Raw genomic sequence first — 22,173 nt, forward strand, 5'->3', positions numbered from 1 at the left:
GTAGGGGGGAAGGGGCTATCCATTCACGAGGCATCGCGCGAAAGGTGAAATTTGGGTTACACCAGGTCCTTCGCCTTATTACCGTGCCGTGCTCGATCCGCCGGTGCGGTTCCTTCCGTCTCTCTCGTCGCCGATCGTCGTCAGCGTCCCTCACGGCGACGTCTCGTTAACGTCCGACGATTAATGCAGACCCGGCATTAATATCGGTCATTGTTGCGCTTCTTCCGTTCTGGCCTTCGTTACCCCCGCACGGCCGACGTCACATCGCGGGTTTCTCCTCTCACTTCCGCGCTCTGGACTCGCGAGGATCCGTTAGGACTTCGATTTTTGCGCGCCGTTCACGGAGATGCATCAACGCACGAAGCCGCGTCTCGAGGAGAAACGTCGAGGGGGGTCCGAAATGATCGAGGAAAATTCATCGGGACTCAAGTCGCGCGTAAGGACACGCAACCGAAAGTCGGAGGACGTCGCGAATATCGGCGAGCCGGGAGGACGAGTCGGCCAGGCTCGTTATTGGACGTCGCCGCGGAATCGCGAGGTCGAACGAAATATCCCCGGTGATTATTTCCACACGCACACACCGGGTATACACGACCGGTCTGGCGGCGTCGGACCTCGTCCTCAAAAAGGATCGGTCGAAGGCCAACGGCGGGCGGGGGTACTCGGCTCTCCCTCGGTTCCACGCTGACGCCGTCGAGCGCGATCGAACGGCCAGATCGATTTTTACGCGGTGCTCGATTGTAAAGGCCTCCTCCCCCCCCCCCTCCTTCAGCCCCGGCCGAGNCCCCCCTCCTTCAGCCCCGGCCGAGTTGCGTGCGAGTAAATATCGGCGTGTTCCTCGAGACGAAGGAAGCGAAGCTGGCTCGCCGAAGGCCCCGAGTGAGAACCGCTGGCTGCACCGCCTTGCAACGGTCGACGTTACATCGGCGCAGCCTAACCGCAAACCCGGTGAATCACCCGGAGGATCGTCCGTCTTAATCCCTCGATATCGCGCGCTCTCCTCTTCTCCTCCTTTCGACTTTCGTCGCGTGCACCACCACGCTTTCCAGAGCCGGTCTTTCACGCGTACGCGATATCGCTCTTAGCAACGGGGCTCGCACGTGAATCCGCACTTCTGTTATCGTCGGAAATAACGTCGTCGTCGTCGGCAGATCTTTATGCGTGCGCGCGCTCTGGGTACTTTGCAATTCAGACCTTCCGCGAAAAGCTTCGCTATTTTCTGTAAGCGCCTTTCTCGCTCACGGAGTGATTTAACACTACCGACGATTAACGCGCGCGCCTTTCTAAACCGGAGTTTAAATCTGATTTTTAGATAAATACGCAACGCAAAGGGAAAAACTGTTTATTCGTCTACGCGTTCACACGAGGAAAAATTTACGGTTAATCTCAGAGAATGCACCGTTCCGGAAATTGGAGTTACTTTTGTAAGAAAAATTTACAAACCGGTCGCTCGACCGCTTTGGTAGTTTCAGTGTTGAACTGGTAACTTGAGGACTCGGGACATAAAATCGTTGAACTCCGCAAAGAAATTCCGCGTTATTACCGTGAATTATAAATTTCCTATGACTATATTTTCAAAACTAAACGATCAATAATTCTGAAATTGTTGTATAATGTCTATGTTAATTTATTCTTAATATTACAATAATTTTTCAGTAAGATCCTAAATGTGGTTTAGAAAAAGGTAAAAATAATCATTAAGAATAGGATATTATAGTCCCAACACGTATAAACAGTGTCATCTTTAGCTGCGAACATCTTAGCTTTCGAACGGTCAATCATTTTCTAATTGCGCGAATAATTCGGTCATATTTAAATTTATATATAGTGCAGGTTTCAACGAATTCTTAAAAAAATGTATTTTATGCCACACTACTTCATCGCATTGCCAACCGCGCGAATTGCGCTTTACCACGCTCTGGAAACCACACATTTCGTAAACGGTGCGCAGTAACGTATCTGAATGTTTACAATTCTCGCGCTATAGGAGTCAATAGTAAAATCTAAAAGTAAAAATAATTGTTCATCAAACCACTGCCAAGGCTCCGCTGATATCCAATCAATGAAGAACTTATGAGCCAATATAACAGAGCGTGGACACTCGTAGTGTCAACAATCAACGGTAGTTCCAAACAACAAGACCACATTCTTGATTAAAGTTCATTTGACCGAAGAATATAGTCTTGCTATTTAGAAATGTTTGCACCATCAGTTCGATGCGTTCGCTCGTATTGGCCGGTAAGTACTTCGTTGATATAATAACTTATCTCCGGAATCATTCCAAGTTCAGACGGATCGATCGACGATCGCCGACGAAAGGGGTGGGCCTACCTGATCGCGATTGCAATGTGTTTGAAAGCTCGAGTCGCGCGCGTCGATTCGTCGATGCGAAGGAAAAAGCGCATAAGCGCGCGCGCGCGCGCTGACTGAGAGAAGACGATGGAAAGCGGCGGCGGCGAGGAGGGGACGACGTCTCTTCGTGCTTTTTACGCTTATGACGCCAGCGGCGGCCGTCCAATTTTAGTGTAGCGTGCGAACGCGCGCGTTCTCGTGGGCATTCGTATCTGACTCACGGCGACATTCCTCGCGTCGCTCGCCGCGCGATTTTTCTCGCCCGAGCGCGATGACGAGAGGACGAGCTCATTCGCGGGAGGAAGCGCGGGAGAGCGCGCGGAGGTCGACCGAAGCCACCGCGATCTCGTCGGGTGGCTGATTTATCGTTAGGAAATAGAAACGGGCGTGGTGGAGGGACGCGACGGGAGGCGAGAGACGAAAGACGAGAACTCCTGAAAATCGCTACCCCGCGATGTCGCTCTCCAGCGAGCGCTAAAAATACGAACCGACGGCGCCGCGAGCGGCGCGCACTCCCGCCCGCTTCGTTTGAAGGATTTAAACAGCTGAAAGGCATTTCTCTCGTCCTAGGATGCGACATAGGCCGAGGTCGACGACCCGCCTACCTTTTCCGAGGCGCGATCCGCGCCGAGAAACTCCCGCTCCGGCTATCGTAAAACCACCGCCGTCGCGGCCCTCCTCCGAGAAGCACTGACCCGCGCAAGTCGCAGGGCGCGACTTCCACGAATTGATCGAACGGCCATCGGGCGATTAGCGCGGCCGCGATTTTCCCGCGCTTTCGTCCCCCTACCCGCTTTCGTTTCGACACGCGACGGACGCTGATAACGACGTCGTCGAAGCAAATATATAGGTAATCGAAGAAACGCGCACATGTGCATCTCGCGCACTGTACGTCGACGCGACGGCCTCGTTAATTAAGCCGCTTGTGCAAATTTATCTTGCGGATTCGCGTCCGGACGGCGCACACGCTAGACGAGTTTCCGATAAAATTGAGGAAGAGAGAGAGAGAGAAAGAGAATCGCACTCTGACCGGTACGACCTACCGCACTGTCGCCGCAACGTGGAATGTCGGAAAACGAGCTGGGCCGCCGCCAAGAATTCGGTTACCGATTCTCTCGACGGCGAAACGCCTCGGGACGACCGGCTGTTTCATTATTCCTGTTACGACCAGTGATCTTTCGTCCCGCGGTCGAACGGCTCGGTGATTTTCCCTCGGTTTCTGCCGGGTGCGAAGGTTATCGGGCGCTTTCACGTGATCTCCGAATGAAGAAGATCCGTGTGAAACTCGAAGTAGTCGTACGACGAGTCGGAGTATTCATACAAGCCGGGTATTTTTTGTCAAATTGTAGAGAGTGTCCGTAATGTAAATCGTCTTATCCGTCGTATACTTGCAGTTCAGGTCGACGTGAAGGAAAAGGTCCTTCGCTGTTTTGTCGAAAACCGCGTGAAATGTTGAGTTATTAACTATTGAAAATGGCCACATATATGGAGGTTTCTTTAGTTAATAATTCAAGAATTTGCCTGATCGTTTGTGAAACGGTAAGTGACCTTTTTATTCGCGATGACCTGATCATCTACAAGTATACAAATATACGGCTGTCGTAGCGACAGGTTCAAAGTTCGAGATTCAAGGTTCGATGTAATAATGTCTAGCGCTAAGTGCAACGGCTGTCATGTACTCATAGATCAGACCATTCTAAACGAAAAATTCTCCACTATTTTGCAAATAACCTCACAGATTTTTGAGTTATCAATTAAAAAAGTTTCTTACATGGCTATTTTAAATAATTGGTAACTTAAAGTTTTGCGTGGTTGTTTGCAAAATGTCAGAGGATTTTCTTGTTCATATTGATCTAAACCAAATATATGACGGATGAAACGGCTTACTTAGACACCCTGTATGTATTATTATCAAATATCGAAATATCGACATTGACGGTCTAACAAGAATATGTGTGTAGAAATATTATACAATTATTAAAGGATGGACTAATTATTTTGAGATTTGGAAAAACTTCGAAATTAATACACGTCTAAGAGTGCTAATTTTTAGTATATAAAACTTTGTCTCTGAAACACATTATACTTTTATTCCCAATTGAACCAACATTTTAACGTCGCTATTTTTGCAGGAATTATTCCCATTTGGCTTCATTTTCTGATATCGTTGCTTTCGTAAGAAATCCACATTTCAACAACGATATTTTATTTTAATGTTTCAATTTTATTCGGGCGGAACGCGTGTACACGTGGCACATTTTTCCTTTATGTTCCTGTCACGGAGCACCGTGTAATCACATTCAGTTATGCTCGCAGAAGCAGCCGTCTCTTGAATTCTTCAGGATCCAATCCATGTATCGCGTAACTCTCGTGTATACACCCGGTTTGTTTTTCCGCGCGCACCCGTCTCCCCAGGAAACGATGCCGATAAGCTCGTATTTTTTGTCCTCGCGCTCCGCTATCAAAGGTCCGCCACTGTCTCCCTGTAATGTAACAAAAATTGCATCGCTCGCTGCGCACTCGCCCCGATAATACACGTAACACAATCGTGTTGTGTCAACTTGTAAGGTTAAACGCATCTTTGCCTCATACTGAGAAAAAGATTTCCTCAAATTTCATCAATTTTACCGCATCCAAACAAATTTCGCCATTGACGTGTCCCGAAAGAAACTAATGTTTCGATTAACAAGTACGATTGCTAGACATTTTCCACGAAATATGTATCGTTATCTTGAATAAGAAATTTGTTTGAAACGAAAGATAATTTTCTTGTAAAGAACTTATTTGTTTCATTCTACATATTTATTGTAACCAAATATTGTTTTATTTGGTTAAAAGATATTATTTCAAACAATAGCGTTCTTTCTGTCGAGCAATAGTTTTCTTAAATGAGACTATACAGTTTTTACTCGAACAAATAATATTTCGTATAAGTGTACGTTGTTTCTACGAAACAAATTTTAGTCAAGTAAATCGAAATACTAAATATAAAGAAGCCTTTTTCTCTGCGTATAATATATTATCAATTATATCGCGCGTTGCACGCGTTGATAATATTGCATCGTAATATTTATCCTGTCGTACAGCTTTCATCGGCAACTTTTATCATAATTGCATCTTGCATTTCAATTTGTTCGCTATGTGCGTGTATGGCAAAGATGATAGGCCAGTTACCTGACACGAGTCCTTCTTCCCTTCCCGATAACCCGCGCACAACATGTTGTCCGAAATCATGCGGGGACTGTAGCTGGTATTACGGCAAGCCTGAAGACTCATGACCGGTACTTCCACTTCCTGAAGGAGGCAGGACGGTTTACCGTTTTCTTGCAACGTACCCCAGCCTGACACGATCGCGTTTGTCCCCACGTACTCGTTATCTGAAATGTAATTCGTGCGCTAAGGACACGTTCACAGTGGGGAAAGAAGAGCCGAGATTGCACTTACTCAACATCAATGGCAAGCATATCGGCCGTATCGTGTCGCCCAACGGCACTCTCTCGTTCAGGCGGAGGAGCGCGATGTCATTGTTGAAATTTAGGAAGCTGAAGTCACCGGTCATGATGCGCACCACGTATCTCGTTTCCGGTCCTTTCTCGGTACATCTGTCGTGTTCCCCGAAAGTGACCTTAATCATGAACCACATGAATCTGGAAAAAAGACTAGAAGAACCGATCACACTCGCCTGACAGGCGAAATTGCGATGGGAAATCAATGAAAATGGATAGATGAAGATGGAAGATGGAGAATGGATAGAAAAGGAGAATCGGCCGGCTCCGATCGTTCGACCGTTCTTTCGTCTAATAATTAATTCATCACGCTGAGTCGATAATAATACGGTACGAAGTTTCTTATATCGAAAATATTCGACGTGACAACGAACCTGTGACGAATTCTTCGAGAAATTAATTGTACACTGCTACAATGAAGTCTCACTTAATTTGTATGATTAACTGATACGGGATAACGCGCGCGGTTAAGTAAATTTAAAGCGGCAAATTATTTGCGGATAATTAAAAATTCGAATCGTCAACGGAGCCATTTGGCATTCCTCGGACGTAGAGTTAACAGTGCCGAGCGTTTTCCTTGTAACATAACACTAAGAAGAGAAGGCAAACATGAAGTTCGACTTATTTACGTATCTAGTAGATAATAATACCGGCGAACACGAGTAGTGATTTTACGCTTAAACAGTTATACTAATTCGTCGACCGTGGAAAGTCAGCTTCGGTGTATTTGCACACTTAATACTTAGTACATTTGTGCGGAATTTAATTTCGAAAATGCGTAATTTTCGTAACACTCGCCAAGTATAGAATGGAATCGAAATAAATCAAATCTACCTGTTCGAGTCTCGGGAATGTTTCGGTCCGGAGAAAATTGCTGGACGATTAAACGTCGAAAGGTGCTCTCACGACGAACGTTGCGCAACAATTAGAAGTAAGATCGTTGATACGAGGTAATAATTTCGCTTCCATCTCCAATATGCGAAACACGTCCGAGCTATACTTACCCTTTCACGCAGTGCGCGGCCGTGAGCACGTAGCGATCATTTATAAGCGTGCCTCCGCAGTAAAATTTGTTTAAGTACGATAATCTAGCTATCCATGGAAACTCATTCACGCTCGTCGTCTGCCCCCCGACTATACGACTTTCTCCGTTCCGTACCCCACAACCTAGACAGCATCGATCATTGTATAATTCGTACATTTCTTTATTATTTACATTGTATTATTGTACATTTTTTTTTTCACGACGGTGTTGAGCGTAACTTCTGACGGAGATCGGCATGATACGATCGAATGAAAGTTACTTACTGCAGTAACAGGGCTCATCGGAAGAGGAAGGCGGCTTGTCGGTGGAAGGCGGCTTATTGCCGAAAAGTCCGAACAAATTCTTCGTCTTGTCGCTCAATACGCCGGCCTGAGATCAAAGTGACCACGTAAATTAGCGAATATTGTGTGCTTCGTTCTTCAAATGATAATCGAGAAGAAGATGATTCGACACTTCCGTACACGCGAGATACGATTCCGTTCTCACCTGTCCGTATTTTTCCATCGCCGAGAGCAGAATAAACAGTAAGCCCAGGTAGCGCAGACTCTTCATGTTTTCTCCCGCGACTCGATTGAACGTCTTGGCGCCGATAATTGCACACTTTTAACTCGGATTCGGATTTACCGTGACGATACTTTGAGTGATGGAGTCGCCACGCGGTGGCACCGTCAGGAACATGTCCCTGACTGAGAGCGACTATGGACAGTGTCCTACGGGCGGCTGAGGAGGACTGAGGTCGAAGAGATAATTGCTATTCCGGAAGGGAAGGAGGGCACAGCCGACCGGCTGGTATCTGACCAGTTCATGTTCAGGGTCGAATCACGGTTGACTGTTATTGACCGTCACCAGGGCCACGACGGCGTCGAAAAATTATCATACTAAGAGAGTCCTCTCGAGCTCCCGGGCTCCTTGTTTTGACCAACTCTCTTGCTATTAATAATGGAACTCGAAAAGAACTCGGTGCTTTTTCATTATAGCCGGTAATCTCACTGACATTTTAGTCGCCGCCATCGAGAGAGACGGAGAGAAATTCAGGAATAAAGTAAATTATTCGTATTTGCTTGCGTGTAAAAAAGGACCCCTTTTTTTAGCGAATTATATATTGAGATAAGATCTTTACGCAGGCTAAACGTTTCTCGCAGCGAATAATAAATAGACAGAAGACCGAGTATGAATCAATAATCTGCTATTTCAAACGACGATCTCTTCAAACAAGCCTCTTCAAACATTGATTTCAAGTAACGGAAACTATAATTTCACGAAGTATCAACAGATACCCCCGGCCGCAACGCGCATTGCGAGGTTCAGATAAGAGTGCACAATGCAGGAAGGGAACAGCCTCAGGAAAGATCGTACACGTGGACGGCTGATCTGTACCTTTTTATATGCACATACGCGTCCGATGCGTCATCCGGTACCGTTCGGCCAGAAATTCAGTCGCAAACTATACTGTATTAATTATCGGCCGCGGCAATCAGGTCGCTTCGGGAGAACGTGATACGGTCATGCCGGTGTAACCATTAAATCTTTGTGCATATTCGGTACATAAATTCTCGTCAAGTTAATTAGTAGCCGCCCGCACCCGATCTCGTTATCTCGTGCCAACGGTATATTATTTTCTAGAACGGAGTTTCGGCTGAAGAAACAGGTTTCAGGTTATTTAAAAGAAAAAAAAAGAAAAAGTGAAGAGCATGCACTCTCTCCCGACCGAATAAGATTAAAACATTATAATGAAAAATCGTTGTTCAAACTTATATATCCCCTACAGAAGGAATATGTCGGAAAATTAGACCGAGCGAGAGTAATTCTTGCAGAAATATGCAATGTTAGAACGCACCGATTGAAAGCAGAAGAACAATGTGATTTTTCACGAAGCAAGAGAATTTTCTACCAAATATTCAGCGTCACGGAGAAAACAGATTTGCTAGAACAGTTTTATTAACATAGCGACAGCAAAACAAATTTGTTTGGACGACAGAAAAATTTGTTAAGAATACGAATTATTGTTTACTGGATTTATGGACAGCAAGATCATTCGGTCGTGCCAACTAAATGTTATTGCTGTCGCAACAGCGTTTTGCTTTACGACAGCAGAATTATTTTCTCCCTGTAACACATTTTTTTGGCTATATTGACGAACAATTTGCTGTTCCAGTAAAACCCGTTTTCTCCGTGGATTGTTCACCGCGAGGAAACAGTGCGCCGCGGCGTATTAAACGCCGCGGAATTAACTGTGGGAAAGGACAAACGGAACTCGAGGAAACAGCCGGCAGGCTGAGTGTCGTTGAGCGACGAGAGCGCGATTCTGATAAATGATTTTGTATATCCGAGAGAGTATACCCTCGATCGGGTTTACAGGGGCCCGCATCGGATTGCATCGTCCGATCGCCGCGTGTTCTATTTCTACACCGCACGGAACATCGTCGTGCATCCTTCGCGACCATTTTCAAAGCAAGCTCTATCGAGAAACACTTCCTATCGGCGGCTGCCGCTCACGATCTTGCCCGGATATTTATTCGGAGCGCGGCTCCGCATCCCGCATAATGCGACGTTTATCCCATTTTTCCGCCGTTCTCGCAACGATGCGAGCGCGGCGCGCGAGCTTTCGTGCTTACGGCGATAATAACGCGGGTGATGTCACCCGCGAACGCGTCCACTCGAGGGGGGGGGGGGGGGGTAAAGGGGGGGGGGGGGGTAAAAANAAAAATATAAATTATGCTCGTGTATAGTGCCGTGTATATATGCGCGTGCCTGTGGTGGTATGTAACGTGACATATGCCATCTGGTACACTTCCTCGTTCGTCGGGAAGCATCGCCACGCCCGCGGCGCGTTGAAAACTTGTCGCCGGAGTAATTAGGACTCTCGCCCGCGCGCATCTCTCAAATACGCGTGCGCGATTGCTTCTTTAATTATTGACAATCTTGAATAATTGCTTACAAAGTTATTCGTCGCACTTCGTCGGGAAATCACGGCACGCTCGCTACGATCCGTGTGATGACTTCGAAACGAATTTCAGAATATATATTTGTTCGTCGATAGAGAATTCTCGTTGGTTGGAAGGTCGGATTTTTATATAAAATGGTATGTGTTTATTATTATTATTATAGGATATCTTCCCCCCCCCCCTCACTTTCTCCCTCTCTTTTTCTCTCTTATCACGACTCGAATAATGCTTAATGATGTACGATTAATCTTTCGCGAGATACCCTTATCGGCAACCTCAAAATATTATATTTCGCAATTGTAAAAATAGAACGCTACGCAATCATGTGACACGTTGTCAAACAGATGCGCCTATTTGCGCGATATTCGCTCGGGGAAACCGATTTTTCGATCTCCGTCTCGCGAAGAAAAGAAGAAAGGAGACAGATGAGAGAGAGAGAGAGAGAGAGAGAGAGAAAAGAGTAAAGAAAAAAACACACGGACGGATCGTCGCGTTCGGGCGCGTTTCTCGTAAATGGAGAAAGTCATAAATTGGCGAATTAAGCCGTGGAGTTTCCAGTTTCTCGCCGCGAAAAAACGCTTTCCAGATACATAAATGCGTTCGTTCGCGCGTGCGCGCGCCTCCGATCACGAGCTATTTACGCCCACCTGAGTAATATATAATTGGATAAACTCGGCGGGGCGCGAGGAGTGCTATCCATCGCGAATGAACAACGGGCTCGCAATAACTGCATAACTGCAAATTTAACACGACCAGCCGGGCAATTATACGGCCGAGAAAGTCACTCCGGAGTCGAGCGCATCGGATTCGCGCGCGCGCCTCGTCACGGTTGTACGGCCACATTCGCGATCGTTCCACGCCGCGGCGGTCGCACAAAATGATCCGTATTCATTTTGCGGTTTCGGTACGGATCGTTTCTTAGCCGGGAGAGGGACGGGGGGATAATGGAGAACGTGACACGTCCGGGGCCGCGGTAGATCAAGGTGAAGAAGCCCACGGCGTCGGGAAAATTGAGGCTCTCCCTCCGCGCTACACGCGCCGAGAACATTGCGAGGAAAGCCGCGAGAGATTTTCCGCGTTTCGACCTACCGAGTCGAAATTTTTCATTTCCTTCCAGTTTTCAAGCGATAACGGAAGAAACGGAAATAAGTTATAGCATTTATTGTGCTCCTTCAATGCCACTGAGAGAATTTAGTCCTCTGAAGTCTAAATTTTCGTTCTACATTGAGTCCTCAAATGGGAAGAATATAGTAATAACTTCCTTTTTTTTGTAAGACCAAAATTTCGACTATGGTTCCGTTTAACAAGTCCTACAAATTTCGTTCCCTTAATCACCGCCTTCTGCGCTTCAATTCCGCGTTTCCCCGCGAGCGAATCTTCGAGACGCCGAGTCCGTCGGAAAGCGCGCGTTCCGCCGCTCGAAATAGCCGGGGGGGATTTTTTCCAAAAAAAACTTGGAACACCTTGTAGGTGAGGATGAGAAAGCTGTCGGGAGGACGTTGCCCGTCGAATCCTGCGTCGCTCGACCGATCGCATTAATAACGCTCGATCGTTGAATTTTCGCCGTTCGTTACGTGTCGGAACGGCGCGATTTGGGAAAAGCCGAGCAAATCGAAGCAGCGCACGGCGGGAGAAAGGCGGCTAAACTCGGACAGGCTTATTCACTCGGCCATGAATGCGCGGTGTTCTCGAATTCCTCGCTAATGCGAAAAAAAAAAAGGAGGAGGAATTAGAGCCAGTTTTATAGACTTTTTAGCCGGCGCGAGGCCGCGAATAACGCTTCGCGTTAATAGCCCGCTCTCGGTCAGATCGCTCGAGAGAGCTCGCCGACGAATTTATCCCCGTCGTTTTCGTCCACCCACGGGGTGATGTCGGGGTGATTTTCTCGGCGAACCTCCGGACGCGAGCCGACGGGACGAGGGAACGATCGCGCTTCTGCGCTCGCGAGATTAAATCGGAAAACGCGCTCGCACGCCCGTGTCGGATTCGCGGATAAGCGCAAGCAAACTCTACGAGCGTGGTTTCTCACGAGGCGCGGAGGAGACGAGGAGCGGCTCGGTGTTTTAAAAAGAGCTCCGGAGCCGTTTTATTATTCGGCGACGAGGAAAGGAGCAGCCGTAGACGGTTCTCGTGTCACGGGACCATTACGAGTCTAAATTCGCCCGCCGCCGCCGCTGGTGGTTAGCCGCGAGTAACGAGTTAACTCCGTAATGCGCAATCCAATTTCCACCTTATCTGACGTGATACATAATACAGGACGAATCGCGATTTTCAGCGTAATGAAAGATTAAAACGCCGAGGGAAAGGTGCACGGCGCGCCCGGCGCTGTGTGTAGTTAGCGATCGCTTTGCATGATTCAGAGGAGATTCGCGTAAATTCCGAGCCTCGTAGAAATGTAAACGCGACGGCGCGAGACGAGCGCTCGCCTCGGCGTGCCGAAAATCGCGCGCGCCGGAGGAGGGAATTATTCGCCGCGGCGCGGATGGATTTGACTCTCGCGGAGCGCGTCGCAAGAGGCACACCGAATCCCCGGATAGGGCCTTATAGCAGAACCACTTATTGGTTTTACCCCTTTGGAATGTTCGTCTTGAGCAACGCACAGTCTCGTGTCTGGAGTCTTAAACTAAAAGCCGGTCTGTTTGCGATCGATGACAAGTCTCTGTATAATAAAAAAATAAGATAATTTAAACAGATTCGAGACGTGATATATCGTCTTAAAATGACAAGTCAGCCATTCTGCTAAAGCCCTTAGAATATTTCTAGTAAGAATATGGACGGTGCACGGGACGATGTCTATCGTCGATTGGCTCTTCGATCTGTCATAAGAAGTGGGGAGATATAAGAAGGAAAATTGAATGAATTATTGTGTATACACTGATAAATAATAATATTCACGTGATTTTATATACAAGTTAATTATATATATGTATATATATATATATATATATATATATAAGTTTTATAAGTTTTATGTATGTAAGTTAATTTTATATAAAAAAAGTGTGCCAACATTCTTTAAAATATATTTTATTCCGAAACTTTTTACACTCAAATACTCGTTTTCTTTACGTGTACTTTATGTATTAGTTAAAATCTAATCAGACTAAAGTGCTTCAAGTAGCTTAGAGACAGGTGAATTTGTATATTGTCGATCCAGAGTTAAAATTCTACTGAGGCTGATTATTATTTTTTGTTATTTCCTTGTGTGACGAGCACAGTGAAGCAAATTGTCAGGCATCGTTCTGCATTCGTTTACGCGCATGCTTCGTAGGTTCAATTTAATGTTATATTCAATATTGTTATTAATGAATATATTAATACATATATAATGAAACATGACTTTAATTTACTTATTACTTTCATAATTACTTATCAACGTTACTTAATCGTGCATATAATTAATAATCTCCTAACCTTAACAAATTAATTAATTAAACATATATACATAGATATAAAAAATATTAATATATTTTTGCTTCAAACGCAAGATACCGATTTGGTTAGGTTAGGTTACAAGGATAGTTTACTTTCACACACAACAATCACGTCACAACTTTCATAAAATGTTATATTATTTATTTTGAAATCTTTCCGTGTCCCTGTTACCTTTTGGTTCATCTTTGGATTAGCGTTGAGATGACACAGATGAATCATGAAAAGCCGGCCACAGGTCCCCTTAATGGCGACGTTGTCCATACTCTAACTGGAGGTACTCCAGAGGCGGATTGCGATCGCGAATTGGTCGGGTCGGGTTGTCGAGACGGAGGTGAACGGGATCGAATGCGCGGATTGATCGCCGGTTTCCCGCGCGTAATACCGCGCTCGATTGCCCCCGCGTCTGATCTTCGGCTGTCGGAATCACGCGAAATTTTCGAGTCCCACGCTTCGCCGGCGGGCGCTGATTCGCGCCTGCAATTCTGTCGTTTAATTCGCTTCCGATTCGATTGCGCCAGCCGGGGGCGAGGATTTCGTCGCCGGCGGCGACGGATGGTCGGCTTCCCTGAATGCAGGTCGCAACTTTCGCGGGCGAAAAATGCCGCGCGGCGCGACGCGAAACGACCGCTGCAGCTGGCACTGAGTGCTGTTCACGTGTACCCATAATTTTGCAATTACACCGGACACCGTGTGAGTCACTCGTGCCGATCGATCGGCAGCGTTCGAAATATTTGCAATACCGGCCACCGCCGAGAATAGAGCCTGACGGCTCTCTCTGAACCGCGCGCGTGCAGAGTTACGCGCTTCTCGGGCGAAAACGTTTAAATTCTCCACGTCTCTCTCTCTCTCTCATTAGACGCACATCGGATGTGCAATTAGATATTAAGCAGGACTCCCGAATCCTGAAACGTAGGGCTTGCTTCGATTTGAACGTTTCTTTTATTTCGGGCTACTTAACCCTACCTCGAGATTGAATTCGCAAGAAGAGCCCCTCGGGCTCAATCAACTCGAGTGCCCCGCTGACCTCTCGACATTCCGTGGAAAAAGATCGACCTCTGGGATCGTCTCCCGTGTCGAATCCATCGCGGGTAAACCCACAGCGGATGTTCACGCATATATACGGCACACGCACCGTATATTCGACGTGCGTCAATTAAGAGCAACGCGCGGCGAGAGCGCACAGTCGACCGCTAGACGACAAGCGCTAATGCGCCCGAGTAGGATAAGTAGGTACGTACATACCCACGTACATGCGTTTGATCACCGGTATCGCCGCGCGATACGGTAACGTCGCGCGCGAGATACGGTAAGACCGTGATTACACCGGCGGCCAATCGGGTTATCGTCGCGCCGGTACATCGCGCGTTTTCATGCACGGACCACGTTAGGTACTTAGTGAATCATACCGGACGGAATGCGATGTGGCAATGTGCTCTCGCTATGGCTTTACGGCGAGAGAGCTCCGCGGCTCTTCGTGCCTCGGATCGGTAAAAGGCCGCAGGGAGACGCAAGGAGAGAGAGAGAGAGAGAGACGGCACGTCCGCGAGGCACAACTACCACCGTCGCCATCGCTACACCATCACGCTTCGCCGGTTTCTCTCTCTCTCTCTCTCTCTCTCCGTTTTTCTTCTTCCACCGTTTCGTTTCCACCTCCGAGGAAGTCGCCCGGATGCACGATGCCCGGTTGCGTCACGTTTGACCCGGTGCGCGATTCCGCGCAGAATGGAGAACGCGGAGTCTCCGCGCTGACAGGGCTCTTCGCTCTTCTTTCCTCTAACGTATTCCGCGCGCACACACAATGTTACCGTATAATACGGATATAATAATAAAACGTATGCATTGTTAACTGCGCGAACGTCGCAGGGAGTTCGTTGAATATGACCCTCCCTATGAAGAGGCTCTCTTTGTGAAGTATTATTTTTTTTTTTTTCGTTTTTTTCTTTTTTAATGAAACGTCGCTTTCGCCGCCGGTGACGTTTCACCGACGACGAAAGAGGTTGAGCTTTTCATAAAGGGATAATTTTATAAGGATCCTGCGACGTGTAGAGACGTATTTCCGCGGGATATTAATAATCCGGGGATAACCGGATACGGGAAAGGATTTCGCCGCGCGTCCGCGTATCTCGGGGGGTGATTTACGACGGTGACGGCGTGTTATTGTGTGACATTTTAGTTTTGACGTGGCCGTGGCGCGAAAGATCTCTCTCTCTCTTTCTCTCTCTCTCTCTTTCCCGGGAATTTCGCACGGATTCACGGAAGTTGACGAATGTCCTAAATTTAAATGCACCACCGCTGCGAGACACCGGAGATTACTGAAAAAAACATGAACGTTGTCGGGTGTACTTTCAAATTACAATTTGTACACCTCCGAGTCCTCTGGCACACAATAAAAACCATTTCGTATTCGTATTGAAGTCGGTTCTTGTTAAAATTTCTATGTTAAATTTTTAATATATCCGTGCGTTGGTTTAACATATTGTGTTTATGTTGTCTCAATATATTTTCTATTGAATTTATATATATTTCCGACATGTGTAAGTGTTAAAATAACATTTTATACTTCTCTCTCTCTCTCTCTCTCTCTCTCTTTGTCTGTCTGTCTCAGTTTCAATTAACATGATATAAATGTTAATTTTTTGTTAATTCTTGACATAATATTCGTGTTATTTTCCAATATTCCAAATTCGTGTTACTTTCCATACTCACCTTGTATTAAATTAATTGTGTTAAATTAACATATTTTGTGGCCCGTTTGGGTCATGTAAAATAGATTAAAATTTTTTACCGCGCAGTTTATACCTCGTGAGTTTCGTATTTTGTATACTTTATTAATTCCCCCGTTACACCAAGGCTAATAAAATTGCCTCGAATCAACGACATTTGAATATTTCTCGAGCGTACAGGCCGCGATGGTCTGAAAATTAATGTTCATGAGAAGCAGGTAGATTGACAATTCTGAAGTACGTGCCTGAAAACGTCCGTCCTTTAAGCTTCGTTGCCTCTCGCCTCGAATCCTCTCGTGATGAAAAAAAAAAAAACATTCCCGCGTCACCGTCTCGCGGCTTTACGTAATTTAAGAACGCAAATTACCAGCGAGTTTCCAGCCGGCCGGGATATCGGCTATGATTCATCGCGTTGTCGAGTAGGAAACGCCGTGAGATCCAGCAACTAACGCTCTAAACGCGTCCTTGGTCTAGCTGTTCGTCAGAGGTCCATGATCTTCTTGCCCATTAGACTCGAACGACCCCGTTCGTTTCCTCGTCTCGCGCTCCAGAGAGAGAGAACGGTGCGAGGGGGGGGGCTGATTCTCAAAAATAACACGTAACGCGTTTATTACGCTACTTTTAACGCGCTGTTACTTTGGACGCGACGTTCTGGCCCAACCCAGAAAGAGAGGCTCGTAAAAGCAAGACTGCATTTAAGACATCCTTTGTGAAGCAACGAGGACCCCCGAGTGCTTCCTGTTGTCCTACAATAAGATAAATAGATACTTATTTTCGAATCGCTCCATGCTAAAGGTCTCGAAATGTCACTCGATGCTAAGTGAAGCCATTCGTTCGGCGGAGAGATCACCGCGTCGAGATTTGTTTTGTATGAAAATATATCCGTGGCGAGAAGAAATGAAGCAACATCGAGACAATACCCGGTAATTGCGATCCAAGGGGAGAGGAAAAAAAAGAGAGGGAAGCGCCGTTGACACGTGTGCGAATAATAAACGAAGCTATGAGCTTCTTTCTCCGTCCTACACCCCTCTCTCTCTCTCTCTCTCTTTCTCTTCACACGGTCCACCGGTGGAACACGCTCTCCCGTCGATACATCGAGACGATCGCATCGCGAGCGCATCGATCGTGCTCGTTAAAAAAGAAACTTTCTACCGGCCGGTGAAAGCAGCGGATTGAAAGCGGTATAATTTCGACGAAGTCCGATCTTCCGATGCTACAGATATGAAAAAGAGTACACCCTCGCCCGCCGATCGAGCAACGAACGAGCGTTTCTACCGAGTCACGAAGAAGCGCGCGCGCGCCTCCTCGGCGTTCGAAATCAAAGCACTCTCCGGTATCTCGAAAGGGCGACATTTCCCCGCACCGTCGTCGGTGCCCGGAAGAAGAAACTTCCCGAAGAGGATATCCGGTGAGTTCTCGCTCGTCGTTTCGCCGGTTTCCTACTCGGAAATCCTACCGCGCGTTACCGAACGAACACCCTGTGCATGAGGCGTTTGGAGCCTTAGCGAGAGAGGGGCGGGGGGGGGGAGGTAGAGCCGGCCGGCTGTTTGGCGAGGGGGGGGTGAGTCATCGGCCGACCGGCTGGTCAGCNGGTGGAGTGAGTCATCGGCCGACCGGCTGGTCAGCCGGCGGTGGCGACATCCGGCGGGGCGGCGCGGCGGTAGCGGCGCCGGCGGACGCGGCTGCGAAATCAGTCGCGAAACGCCACGCCCGGTGCAACGTGAACGACGGGAGAGAGAGAGGATCGACGACGACGACGACGACGGGGAACTCGCCGGCGGAGTCGCGAAACGACAGCCGCGCGCTCGCGACTTGGACGTCGTCGTGCGTAAGTGGATTATCATTTTTGAAGCATATCGACGCGCGGCCTATATCACATCCGCTCCTTCCACGGCGGTGCGCGCGCGCGCGCGCGCGAACGAATTTCGAGCGATTTCATTTCGCGAAGCCGCGGAGGAAGAAAAGCCGGCTCGCGCGAGTCTGCGCGCCGGCTCGGCGGAGACTCGCGCTCAGCGCTCGTCTCGCCGCGAGAGACAGTTCTCATCCGACCTGGACGACGAGGAGGAGGTGTACGCGGAGAATTGAGAGCCAGCGTCCCCGAGCGTCGGATTTTCGCGGGACTCTGCCCGCTGGTGGTTGTCGGCCGCCCGAGCGAGTTCGCTCCTGCCCGAGTGAGTCATCGGCCGCTTGTTTCGGCCGCTTCTTTTTTTCCCCTCTTTCCGCACCGTCCTCGTCGGCCTTGTCCGTTGCTGCTGCTGCTGCTGCACCGCTCGAAAGTTGAGTTTGCATGAGAGCCGCGTTTTCGGGCCGCGATTCAACCTTCGACGAAAGTTGCGAAAGTTTGCACGCTTGTGTGATAGTATCCTTTATTTTTCAAGTCTCTCATCCGCGTTTGTATTTTTGAATTTCGCGGCACTCGCGCGTTCCGAAAGTTGCTCCGGTCTGGTATTATTTAAGAAACGTAAAATCCGACATTTCGGGAGACCACGTCGCTTTTGGTATCCCCACTTTTGATTCGTCGTCTGTGGAAGTTCTCGACTTTTCGGAAATTTCGCGATCTGGAATCTCGGTTGCGATGTCGCCAACGAGAGCAGGATTCCTCGGAGGGAAAGCCCCGACCCCGCGCTTTAGAAACCTCAAGTTCGCCCCGGGAATTCGGGGTAAGCGGCAATTATCGATAGTTGATTAACCTTAATCAACCGACAGTATCTAGAAATTCCCGAGCTAATTATCGCGTATATCATACATTTCGCAAGCGAAAACGTGAGACTGATAACTCACGATTGTTGGCGCGCTCGATTTCTTCATTCATTCCGATTTTCTCAGACACGGTTTCCGTTTCTCCGGGATGCACGGAACGCGAAGACCGGATCGGCAAATAGAGTGCTACGCGATTTTACGCGCGAGCGGAGTAAAATCCGCGTTCACTGCGGGATTGATAACCCGATGTGCGAAATGTTTCGTTTTCGAGTCTCTTCTCGTTCGCGCGCGCGCGCGATGCGGCGGTCGTTCTTGGTGCACCGGATACGTGATAACGCGGTAAAACGCGTTGATTTACTCCGAAGCGGCAACCGCGAACGCAGGCAGTCGGCTCCGATGAACATTGGTTCAACGATCGTTCCGCGAGCGAGAACCTGGATGTACTTATGCGCGTGCCACCTACATAATTCATATCGGTATGGAGAAGCCGCGCTTTTGACGTGGAAGGAGGAGAAACGACGCGAATGTGGCGATTCGCGGAAAATTCGCGTGTTCGCGCATGAGAAAGGAGGAGAGAGAGAGAGAGAGAGAGAGAGACGATTGGTCGATTTAAATTCACGATCGAGAGCAGCGTAAAGGCAGAAAGAAATGGCCGTTTTCTTGGAGTACCGCGCGCCGTTTTCTTCCTTCCGCGCGCAGTCAGGCTGCTGTCGCACGGCACGGCCGACACATGTAATCTAATATTTCCGTGTAATTTATATCGCCGGGAGGCCGCAAAAAGCGTCCGCACGCCGGTCTCTCGAATCCGTACCAACGGTGCGCAAGTACTTTATCTTCGGTTTCTTGGACCGCGCACCTGGATTAAAGAGAAACATTTCGCGACTCCTCCCCCGTCTCCTTCACAATATTATATATATACGAAATATATTGTTCTCAAAAAAAAAAATATATATATATATAAAGAGAAACATTTCGCGACTCCTCCCCCGTCTCCTTCACAATATTATATATATACGAAATATATTGTTCTCAAAAAAAAAAATATATATATATATAAAGAGAAACATTTCGCGACTCCTCCCCCGTCTCCTTCACAATATTATATATATACGAAATATATTGTTCTCAAAAAAAAAAATATATATATATATAAAGAGAAACATTTCGCGACTCCTCCCCCGTCTCCTTCACAATATTATATATATACGAAATATATTGTTCTCAAAAAAAAAAATATATATATATATAAAGAGAAACATTTCGCGACTCCTCCCCCGTCTCCTTCACAATATTATATATATACGAAATATATTGTTCTCAAAAAAAAAAATATATATATATATAAAGAGAAACATTTCGCGACTCCTCCCCCGTCTCCTTCACAATATTATATATATACGAAATATATTGTTCTCAAAAAAAAAAATATATATATATATAAAGAGAAACATTTCGCGACTCCTCCCCCGTCTCCTTCACAATATTATATATATACGAAATATATTGTTCTCAAAAAAAATATATACATATATATATATAAAGAGAAACATTTCGCGACTCCTCCCCCGTCTCCTTCATAATATTATATATATATATGAAATATATTATTCTTAAANTATATATATATATATATAAAGAGAAACATTTCGCGACTCCTCCCCCGTCTCCTTCATAATATTATATATATATATGAAATATATTATTCTTAAAAAAATACATACATATATAATATTGTGAAGGAGATGGGGGAGGAGTCGCAAAATGTTTCTCTTATATATATATATATATTCGCTCATATATATATATATATATGAGCGAAACGTACAGCTAACCTGCTCCTTAGGACAACTTGCCCTGCTGCGGCAACCTTCGTCCCGGTCTCTTCCACGGACGCATACAGATGTACCGAGAAAAAGATTTCTTTAGATTTAGTGTATGTGTTTGACTTGGGTTTATTTGAGATAAGCAACATAATATCAAATATCATTTTGTCTAAATGAAAGTGTTGCTTCACTTGACCGCGTTGTTCGGCAGAAAAGCCAATATTACTTTGAAGAAATAATATATTTCGTTTTCAATGAAAACAAAAATTACTACATATTAAATATCCTTCCACTGGAACAAAGAAGCTCTCTAATATCTTTCTAACATGCGGTATTACTTATTTCAAAGAATTCATTGTCCGTGATAACCATCGTGATGTTCCCCATGAAAATACGAAAGAAACACGTTGTTTTACGTAAAGGGATATTTGCCGATTGAGGGAGCGAACGTTTGCTCTGTCCCCAAAGGGCAACTTGGTCTCGATCGGAGAAATTTCATCAGAAGCGAAGAAATCCCGTCTCTCTACCGTTCATTCAACGATTCCGTCACCAGTCGCGACTGTTTCGCAACTACCTCGCGGCGTCCCAGGTAAACGAGAAGATCCGCACACGTACGTCCGAGGCCACCAGCGGAACACCCCTTGGTGAACGCGATCTATTACGTGTGCGGTCGATTGTACGAAGCGCCACGCGTTATCTCGCGAGCCGTGCACGAGGCATTCATTCATAGTCTTATCGTGGCGTCGCTATCAATGCGCGCAGCTGGTAACGTGGTTACTATAAGCGACCTTGGAGCGCCCGACATCACCACCGTCGTCGTCGTCGTGGTGTGTCGTCGTCTCGTCGCCGCCTTGAATGCACGGGAGAAAGGCGCGGTAGAGAGAATTCATCAAGCGGGTGAAACACTCGTCGTCCTGCTGCCTGCCTCACATTCGAGCCCACGTATTCCTGCCTGCGTATTCTCGCTCTCACCCTCGCGCCGCCTCGCGCTAACAATGTTGCCCGCGCGTTTTCGCTGAATCCTCCGGAGAGGCACGTAGGAATCGATAACGCGCGCGCGCCACGCAGGATGTTTCTCTACCTCGCGCTCCTTCGTTCTCCATCTTCTCGCCTCCGCCTGCGAGATCGAGGGGAGGAGGATGAGCGGACTCTCCTTCCCCCGGGACGTCGTGCTTCTCCCCTTCGCAGAACGAAATAACTAAAGATAGACCCCGCGATCGCCGACGGAGGCATCTTCGCCAATTATCGCACGCGCGATCCTTGTGTACTCGTCGAACGATGTAGCCGGCGATTATCGATCGTTACGGCCGCGCATTAGCCCCCTTTGCTCGACTCCCGATGCGTCACCGATGTCCATGCGGATGTCCCCCGGGTGAGCGTCGCCGTTGCTGACAACCGGTATTCGCGATCCGCTGGATTTCCTCTCGCGGGATGTGATTCCTCGATTCTCGCGCGCCGTTTCTTGTCTCCTGAAATTAAATCGCCACGGCAACCGGAAGTTTCCCAGGTGGCTCCTTCGCCGATGGAATAATCTTTCTCTTCTCTCTTTGGTTTTTTGTTTTTCATTCAGTCGGGAAATTTGGCGGAGCAGGGGAAGAGGCGGCGAGTACGCGTAAAAGCGGACCGATGGTTAAATTAATATCC

The 22,173-nt window shown here is 47.2% G+C and overlaps 2 protein-coding genes across 6 annotated transcripts in view; one reads left to right on the forward strand and one right to left on the reverse strand.

The window, feature by feature from the left end:
- Window positions 1-22,173, forward strand: part of LOC106747384 (mucin-19-like) — a 65,439-nt gene that overhangs the window by 20,116 nt on the left and 23,150 nt on the right. The window contains exon 1 of one of the 5 annotated variants that reach the window (XM_014624861.1): window positions 17,701-17,834. The exons of 3 other annotated variants lie outside the window; for them this stretch is intronic. The gene's annotated coding sequence lies outside the window, so the exon portion shown is untranslated. Of the gene's footprint in view, window positions 1-17,700; window positions 17,835-17,878; window positions 18,178-22,173 lie in introns of those variants that run through there. One more of the 5 variants, XM_014624860.1, reaches the window with a different exon arrangement.
- LOC106747385 (trypsin-1-like) overlaps window positions 4,653-22,173 on the reverse strand; it is a 23,872-nt gene continuing 6,351 nt past the window's right edge. Inside the window, exons 2-7 of the mRNA XM_014624863.1 lie at window positions 7,390-7,633; window positions 7,167-7,272; window positions 6,863-7,025; window positions 5,797-5,999; window positions 5,527-5,729; window positions 4,653-4,835 (exon numbers count right to left, since the gene is read on the reverse strand). Of these exons, the coding sequence (XP_014480349.1) occupies window positions 4,653-4,835; window positions 5,527-5,729; window positions 5,797-5,999; window positions 6,863-7,025; window positions 7,167-7,272; window positions 7,390-7,455 (924 nt within the window). The 5' untranslated portion in view covers window positions 7,456-7,633. The remainder of the gene's footprint in view (window positions 4,836-5,526; window positions 5,730-5,796; window positions 6,000-6,862; window positions 7,026-7,166; window positions 7,273-7,389; window positions 7,634-22,173) is intronic.

This window comes from Dinoponera quadriceps, unplaced genomic scaffold (assembly GCF_001313825.1).
Source record: "Dinoponera quadriceps isolate SergipeBrazil2010 unplaced genomic scaffold, ASM131382v1 scaffold2412, whole genome shotgun sequence".
NCBI classification, from domain to species: domain Eukaryota; kingdom Metazoa; phylum Arthropoda; class Insecta; order Hymenoptera; family Formicidae; genus Dinoponera; species Dinoponera quadriceps.